Raw genomic sequence first — 9621 nt, 5'->3', positions numbered from 1 at the left:
GGCGGTGTGATACTTTTGTTGCATGACTGCATTGACTAGCAGTGACTGTTATGTGCACTTTTTTTTGTTTGGCACTGTTTGTTAAGTTATGCTTTGAGTATAGCTTTTTTTGTGTCTGTGTGGTGTGTCACTTATGAGCGTTGAATATTTCGTGGTCACTTTATGTATATATTCTTCTTCTTTTTTTTGCAATAGCTTTCGAAACTTTATGTTTTATTTATCTTTTTTTGTGCTTGCTCTTTGGACTGTACACTACAGTACTCTTTTTCTTTTTCTTACTTCTCTGTAACTTGTAACCTTAACTGCTGTGCTGCCTCTGGGCAACTGAATTTCCCCCGTGGGATAATAAAGGTATCTATCTATCTATCTATCTATCTACAGTATCTAGGATTTAGTGTGTAATTCTCAGACTCTACCAATGTTCTGCACTAGTACCCACTACTGCAGCAAACAGCCTCCTTCCCTCTATGACTCTACTACACAGCAAAGTCCTGAGTGTTATTTTAACACTGAGAACTGTAACCAAATGGACCAATACATTTGTACTCTGTCAGTGAAATGAACCAATATTGAGCAATATCCTATCTCTAATCTCTTGCCCAAATGTTATTGATTGATTGAAATATTGGTCCTGGGCTTGTGTTTATAGAGCATTTTATAAATGGCGTTGAACGTGGTTCAGCCAATCACAATTAATAGAATTATTGAATGCTTTAACCAGTGAAAAATAGCAGATATACAAGCTCACAGCGCGGCACCGAGTGCCGCGCTGCGAGCTTGTAGATCTGCTATTTTTGAAAAAAGTCGTGAAAATGTGTGCAAATCTTTGAATATATGTATTTTCAAAGCGAACGTTTGTAACTCAAATTTTGCTTCTGGGTGGTCCCTGGAACTAAATATTTTGAGATGGGGGTCCGTGGCCAAATAAATATCATTTTGGGGGTCCTTCACATGAAAAGGTTTGAGAACCACTGACATAGTAGTATCTCAAGAACAGACTAACTGAGCTCCAGTTAAGTAAAAAAGGACCTTTTCTTTGACGATGGCTGGCCAGATTGCTGACATAGAAACATAGGTTTTTCAAAAAGTCTTAGAAGGATTCAAAAGACACTTATAGAATCGGGTCAAAATTAAAATTTTCATGATTCTTCAAAAATAGCAGATCTACAAGCTCGCAGCACGGCACTCGGTGCTGCGCTGTGAGCTTATATATCTGCTATTTTTCAATAGTTAAAGCATAAAATAATGATACACAATATGTGCACCCGTTCTAAATGGGTTAAGAAACAGGACTATCCAATTTATAAGGATGAATGGACACTGAGGATTTTACTGTGTATCTGCAAAGGACACTCTCAAATCAAACATACATTTCATTGGGATTCCTTGCACATTTTCTTGTACTACAACACATGATATAGGAAGAATATGATGTCTCTGCTGTCAGGTAGAAACCATTTAACTCAAAAATGTAAAACTTTCAGTAAACGAAAAAACAAAATATATTTTTCAGGAAATTAAGAAAACCATATCAAGCGATATTGCCTCATCAAAGTTGGTATTGTGACTTTACATATTTCCCAGATACTTCTACTTGTGTCATTATAATATCACCACTTTACCCAAATCCAGCTCAAGTGGAGTTTTGTCCATCATTGATAAGAACAGCTGACAATGGATCTCCAAGCTCACAATGCATCTCAACACGCAAATTAATGCTTCATGACACAGCTTAAATAGGCCTACAATAGCAAGCAGGGCTTTAAATATTACGATAACTTCTGCAAAGAGAGCTTCACAGAGTTGTGGTTTCTGTAGAACTAGCGAGAAAACAGTCCTGGAACATGACAGGTTGCAGTGATCCATGGCTAGTCCTTTCTTGTCACATTGCTCTCCTCAGAAAACACTACATACATTTTTGTAATAGAATTAATTGTTTTGATACCATTAGCTAAGTTTGATACAGGTACACTGCATAGTTACTTTTAACAGACTAAGGGGGAAAACCCTGCCTTGTGTGTTTATCCTCCATTCTGCAGGCTCTGCAGAGACTGCTCTATGGAAGGCAGGGCAGAGGGGGTGGAGTTAGGAGGTTTTGCAGACTGTTCAAAAAATGTTTAACCAACAGTGTTCGTTTTTGGGAAAAATAAATAAATAATAAAAAATCTGAAAAATGGAGTTAGTTGGTTTCTGCCCGACAGCGACAATATAATAGTATCAAGGGGAGATGCAGGCATTAATTCCCTGTAGAAATACATGTAATCTTCACAAGCTCAGAAACAAAATAGGATAGAAATAACTAAATTATATAACATAAAATAAAATAATTTTGAGAATAATACCTTGTGGAACAAAAGAATGTGCATCAGAAGCAAACGTGGAGACAGGGTTACAATGTCTAGGGAGGTACAGTACGTCATGTGTTGGTATAGCACAGTGTGGTGGTTAAAATACTTACACTGTCCTGCCCTGTATCTGCTCAAAGCAATGTCTACGGAGTGGAAAAACGCTCACCATTAAGACCAATTCATAATTAGTCGCATGAACATTTTGACAAGTATCACTAGGGCTGTCACAATTATTACATAATCATCTAATCGCAATTATTTGACATAATCACGATTATTTTTCATAATCGTCATAATCGTTTCCATGTTGAACTTTTTCATATATTATTTTTAAAGTGAAAAATAGTGGAAATAGCCGATCTACAAGCTCAGAACGCGTCGCATCGTGGCGCGTTGTGAGCTTGTAGATCGCCTATTTCCACTATCAATGTTCTTTTTTTGTCATTTCTTTGTATATTTAGGTTATGTGTCGTATCTGCCATGTGCAACTTCAAAGCCTACAAGCCAAACAGAAATGTAATTGTCAACGATAAAAACACAATTAAATTGCTAATCGCAATTATTTGAGCGACAATTAATCGTCATGTAAAATGTCATATCGTGATTCGTGACAGCCATAAGTATCACTTGACTTGATGATGTATTACTGTATTAATTTCTCCCTCTTTGGCTTACCTGCTAGATAGTCATCCTCTTCACCTCACCATTATTATCTCTTTCTCTCTCTTGCTTCGTGTTCCTCTTCCACAGTAGTGCTCTATAGTCTATAGCCACTATGTTCTTCTCATATTGACCACTTCAGCCCTACATTATACACTACTTCTGTTGAAAGTGATCATTTTCCGATTCTTCAATCTACCTCCCAGACTTCACTTATAGCAGAGCACATTTACTGTGTATATGGGATGACAATGGAGACTTACTAGAGAATGGACTTTCTGGTATCATGACATACACCGCTTACGTACCAACATAATGTGTACTGTCTGAAAACTATTATCTAAATCATGTGAATATGGGAGTTGGGGAACTCCAAGGGAAATGGAGGAGGAGGCTGGTTGAAGAGATCCCTGGGTACCACTAGCAAGTGGTATTGTATTTCATGAAGCACAGCTAACAGCAGTGCATTATGGTCTCATGCAGCACAGTTGGAATGCTTATTTGGCTCAAGCTGATGGGTTGGCTGGAAGCTGCTGGTTATGTAATGGGTCCGTTACTCTCCCTCACACATGTCCTTCCATAACCTCTAGGTCTCTGACTCACCGCTAGGAGGTTTGGGTCTGGGAGGAACGCTCTTCTTCGGTGGCAGGGCCGGCGTGTCATTCTTCCTGCTGAAAGGGTCGTCCACAAACCCTGGCTGCAGAAGAAGAAGACAGACAGACATGCAGTCAGAGGTGGGGGGGAGGGGGGTACATGTGTGAGAGCAGGCACGTGCACACATAGACATCAAAGGGGGTTTGAGCCCCTGCCCTTTTTACCTGCCTGTAAAAAGTGCCCTCTCCAGACCATGAATGCAGTTTTTACTAGGGTGAAAGAAATGCAAATGCCTCCTATCCATGCCATAAATGAAGGCAGCATTCAAGAGAATTGCCGTATCCAAACTCTCCTGAACTTGAATGCTGCATCTTATGTTGAAAGAATTGCCCTCTGTGTAGAAATCCATGCCGTACACGTACGCAGCATCTCCAGTATTGACTTGATAATGGTTTGTTCAGTGTGTGATAATGGTTTGTTCAGTGTGGTATCAAGTATTGAAAATAGCTGACCTCCAAGCTCACAACACATCACGCTGCGACGCGTTGTGAGCTTGGAGGTTGGCTATTTATACTAACCCTATCAAGTATTGAAAATAGCTGACCTAATTTATACTAACCCTATCAAGCTGCGACGCGTTGTGAGCTTGGAGGTCGGCTATTTTCAATATTTTCACCAAAAGGCCCTACCCCTCTAACATTCTCTGCACGTCCCTGTGCGAGAGAGGAAGAAGTACTCACTCGCATAAAGTATACTTCATTTGACAGGTTGTTATTTCAGTGCTGCTGCTGGTTCAGATCAGGTCAGGTGGACTGCTTTTGATGAGAACGACCCTGACTTGCTGAACTGGCACACTAGAAATCATGCTGACGCAGAGGGAGTTTTATTTTCATATACAGTATCATCCATCATATCGTCTTTCTTCTGGAAGATCTTCAGTCCCTCACAAAACTAGACTAATCATAACAAGATAATTTACAACGACAAAAAAAGGCTCTGTGCTATGTAGATGTAGAGTATGACCGTAGTATCTCCTAGGGCTACATAATATACTTTTGTAAATTACTTGAATTTGAATGACTTTTAGTTTACAACCAAAGGGCCAAATTCATTGTCAGTGGAGCAGCTCAAGGTTTAAAGGGCTCTGGTCTTGCTCTGGTATCAAGTTCATATAATATATTTTGACTGTCTGACATCATTGTAATATCACATATTCACTACAAACAGTTGGGGACAGCTCACAAACATTAAGTTGGATGTTCTTTTTGCGCCATCCATCTATTCTTTTTTTCTTTCTTTCTTTTTTTTCTTTTCTTTTTGATTGCTAAAGCATTTCTTCCCCCAATCAGGCACATGAATGAGCTGGCCAAAGCAAAGAAAAATAAGCTCCACAAGCCCACTCGCCCTGACTGCGGCTGCCTGACTGTGGCCAGAGGCAGCTGTGTGATGAACAATGCCAAGAACGCTGACTCAGGTCACTTTACCATGTCTGCATGCTTACGAAATGTTGACAATATATATTGATAACCTAGGAGTAAGAAACAGCAACTTCAAGCACCTCAAGTGCTAGGACAATGGTTAAAACTGTTCTCTTCTTAATTATTCCACCTTCTTAAATGTTTTATTTGTTATGTGATATACGTTACTAATACTGATACCAAGTCTGAGGAAAAAATTACGTTTTATTCTAATGCATATCTGTACACTACACACAACAATAAAGATCACCAAGCAGCAGCACTCCGCAGAGGCTGCAGAAAGGCAACAGGAACAGAGGAGGGGGCAAAGGCGTGGCTAGATGATAGGAGTGGTAAGAGAACACACCCATTCTCTAATGGCACTGAGTGGACCTACTGTACAAGCAGCTATAAAATTCCTCAGTTTTTACACAGAAGGGGTGAGACTCGCAGATCATATGAAGAGAGTGTGTGATGGCTGCTTTGACTTTGAGTTGTTAGTGGTTTGACCAGGACCGCTCTGCTTCTTTACAGAAAAGCTGCTGAATAATGCAAATAATATGTGTTGCCCCGGTCCGGGGTGAACCTTTGTTGATTTATCTCCCACTTACTTCCCCTGCCCCTCGATTTAAAGTAAACAGAGACTTTTTGTTATTTTTGCAACCAGGCAACCCTCTCGCAAGCCAGGCATCCCACACCTCGTAAGGCTTTTTCACCCAATTTAGTCATTATGCCAATTTCCAATTTTAGTCCAAGTTTAGTCCTCTCCTTCAATACACATGAAGCCGCTCGGCCCGCTCCTTTTCACCTGACTGAGGAGTTTAACTGGGAGGCATAGCGCATGTGGAGGTCAAACATTATACAACACTATACCTCTTCTTAGTTCCGCACCCCGCTAAACAGTCACCCAGGACAAACTTGTAGAAGTCCCAATGCAGCGACAGAGATCGCCCCCAAGCACCAGGCCAAGCTGGACGCACCGTGGAGGATTCAAGTCTCTGCCGTGGTGGGTAGGAAACTTTTCCTCTCTGCGCTACCCGGACAGGGGCGTCACACCAAATTCTGGGCCCTGGGTACAAGGATTCACTGCGGGCCCCCCATGAATGTTAACTACTGAAAAATAGCAGATATACAAGCTCACAGCGCGGCACCGAGTGCCGCGCTGCGAGCTTGTAGATCTTCTATTTTTGAAAAATTGTGAAAATGTGTGCAAGAAACCTATGTTTCCTTATCAGTGGTGCTCAAACGTTTTCATGTTAAGGACCCCCAAGATGATATGTATTTGGCCACGGACCCCCCATCTCAAAATATTTAGTTCCAGGGACCCCCCAGAAGCAAAATTTGAGTTACAAATGTCCGCTTAAAAAATACATATATTCAAAGATTTGCACACATTTTCACGACTTTTCAAAAATAGCAGATCTACAAGCTCGCAGCGCGGCACTCGGTGCCGCGCTGTGAGCTTGTATATCTGCTATTTTTCAATAGTTGCTAGGGCCCCTCCACCTTGGGCCCTAGTAACTCCCCCTTTCCTCCCCCTTGTGACGCCCCTGTACCCGGATGTCCCTCTGTTTCTATTTTAATATCTACTGTAAGAGACTAGACCCTTTGTTTATATTTTCCAATCATTACTGACATGGATTTAATGGGCAAAACTAAATAAGGGATCGCAGCTTTCATCGGGTCAGTTTATTTCATGGTGGTCAGACTGTTTTTTTGGACAGATCCAGTACCTTCTGATAATCTGGAAGCCAGCTGGCCCTGCCTTCGAAGGGGTCTCTGGGCTTGGACATGTGGCTGAAGTCTGCAAACCCCCCCGTGCTGTTACTGCTGCTGCTGCTGAAAGAACTGCTGCCAAACGGGTCTAAAGTACCAAAGAGATCTGGAAAATAAAGTATACAAAAATGTATAAGTATATAAAAAACACATTTGTCTCAATGCATCAGTCATCAGGAGATGAATGCAGACCACAACTAGGAATGGGACTCACGATTATTGTGACCAAAGAAATCGTGATTTACAATATTATTATCGCGATATCCCCAACATCCATTATTCTGGGGTGGAACATTTGCCAAAAAATAGCAGATCTACAAGCTCACAACGCGTTGTGAGCTTGTAGATTGGCTATTTTTTGGTAAAGACATTTGATAGAGTGAAAAAAAGACTGTATCAAGTATTTTAAAAGCTCCTTTTATAAATAAGTACCTTTTATCAATTATAGAGGGTTTAAATGGTACCGGATAAGCAGCTCGGCAAATAAAAGGTGAATTGATCCCAGTGCATGACGATATCATGATAAATTAAATCTCCACGATACGATTATCGTGAGTGTTTTTTATCGTGATAAACGATATCGTCACATCCCTAACCACAACAAGAACGTTCTTATAATATACACAGGTGTGCGTGTGCTTGTGTGTGCGTGCGTGCGTGCACGAGTGTGTGTGTGTGTTTGTGTGTGTGTGTGCGTGTGTGTGTGTGTGTGTGTGTGTGTGTGTGTGTGTGTGTGTGTGTGTGTGTGTGTGTGTGTGTGTGAGTGTGTGAGTGGGGGGGGGGGATGACCTTTAAGAAAAAATAATGACACTGAGTAAACGGATATGACACCTTTCCTCTCTGGCCATGGGTTTAATAGGCAAACCAACATGGGAACCGAACCCAGTGGAAACAGTGAGTTGGTGTAGTGAGAGGCTAGTGTTCCTGCAATCACAGTGCAGCATTCCAGCGCTGCATGCCCCCTACAGAACCTGTGTGTATGTGTTTGTATGGACTAGATTAATATCCTGGGGAAAATGAAAGGGCTTTTTTTGCACTCGACTGGAGCACAGGCGACTGATTGAGACTTTGTTGGTTGGGCTTTTTTTTTTACGAGGAGCTCGGCGCTGTGACTGATGCCAGGCATCTGGGTTTCCTCTATATTCATTCTGCAGCGGTGGGCTACCAATTTGAGAATATATAAACCAATAGGTGCACAGATACATGCATGCGCATGCACTCACCAACACACGCAGGCAGGCAGGCGCGCGCGCACACACACACACACACACACACACACACACACACACACACGCGCGCGCACACACACGCACACACGCGCACGCACACACACACACACATTGTGCTTTGTGGCACATATGGAAAGTGTGACCTATTAGGCAACACATTAGAGGAGTTAAAAACAGAAGGCTCAAACTGAAAATCACACTTTTCTTTTTTTTTTTCACAAAAAGAGAACACCAACTCATCGCTTTGACTGTAAGGCCTTACACAACCCTTTTTTTGTTTTACTGTTACAGTGAAATCCCTCTGAATAGTGTAAAAAACGCATGAATGGGATGGGAGATTCTGAAAAAAATTATGTTTATTATGAGATTCATACTGTAATTACTCATGAATGTAAACCTAAAACGTGATCTATTCTCTGATGATAGACTGGTAGTAGGCAAGAATGGGGGGGGGGGGTTATTAAACGAGAGACAGACAGACAGACAGACAGACAGACAGACAGACAGACAGACATGTTGTATACTGTATGAAGAAAAGGGATAAACAGAAAACTTTTACCTGGCCCTTTGGGTTTTGGACTGGTTGAAGAGAACGGGTCACTGCCTGTAAAGTGACTGGGCGGCTGTGGGAAGCATCGACAAATCTATTAGTAAGAGCAATCTGAAGTTAAAGTTACATACTAGTTCTCTGGCATGCTTAATCTACTGACATAACTCACGTTATGCTTGACAATATATACTGTGGGTTGTTTAGTCTTTGTAGATGTACATTTTGGATAGTAAGTCTTGTGTCCATAATACACATGCACTTTAAATAGAAATATGTTGCTTCACATTCACACCTGGAAGCTACTGGTGTGAAACCACAACACTGCTCAGTGTTGCGTTATACAAGGGTGACTGAACTTGCAAGGAGTTCAGTGCCCATCAAAGGTACTTGATGATTGAGTATCAATTGTTTCTCATTTATTGTCTCATTAGTTTTCCTTCTCTTTTGGGAATCAAACCTGCGACTTTCTGGTCACAAGCACACTTCTCTAACTTCTAGACTACCCCAATCCAATTTTTCTAAATTCTTGTCTGAGATCCACATAAACAGACCTTAGAGGGTAACGTAGCACTTTTACTGAAGGGGTCTGCCGTGGAGAATGGATCTGGCTTCGTGGTTTTCTTGAAGAAATCTTCAGATGAGGCCTTGAAGGGATCGGTTTCTTTAAATGGATCTCCCCCGAAAGGATCTGAGGGACAGACAGGAGACGTACAGCTGGTGTTTAGATATTACTTGCTACCAAGTTGCGATGCACTGCTACTTTGTTCATTTGATAATGGAACAGTTTATGGTAGGGGTTTCTCAGTCTCATTGACCCCAACTCAGATGATAGCATTTAAGTCATTTGTATATACTAACAGTTATAATGTTTGCGCAGTCAATTGCAAGAACTGATCCTAGATCATATTCTTACAGAAATCTATTTTTTATACAGAGCACCAGGCCGGGCTACACCAAGCCGGTTTGCGCGCGTCAGTGCGTATGCGTGCGTATGCGGGGCGTGCACG

General features: G+C 41.5%; 1 protein-coding gene across 2 annotated transcripts in view; it reads right to left on the bottom strand.

Annotated features, from left to right (window-relative positions):
• LOC308293165 (epidermal growth factor receptor substrate 15-like 1) overlaps nt 1-9621 on the bottom strand; it is a 55833-nt gene that overhangs the window by 13168 nt on the left and 33044 nt on the right. For both annotated transcript variants that reach the window (XM_080735599.1, XM_080735600.1), the window contains 4 exons: nt 9166-9302; nt 8624-8687; nt 6793-6941; nt 3612-3705 (listed from right to left, as the gene is read on the bottom strand). In XM_080735599.1, coding sequence (XP_080591725.1) covers nt 3612-3705; nt 6793-6941; nt 8624-8687; nt 9166-9302 — 444 coding nt within the window. The remainder of the gene's footprint in view (nt 1-3611; nt 3706-6792; nt 6942-8623; nt 8688-9165; nt 9303-9621) is intronic.

The sequence above is a fragment of the Nannobrachium achirus genome (genome assembly GCF_963921795.1).
Source record: "Nannobrachium achirus genome assembly, chromosome: 1".
Taxonomy (NCBI): Eukaryota; Metazoa; Chordata; class Actinopteri; order Myctophiformes; family Myctophidae; genus Nannobrachium; species Nannobrachium achirus.
The sequence above is the reverse complement of the archived record's forward strand: the minus strand, read 5'-3'. Positions and strand labels throughout refer to the sequence as shown.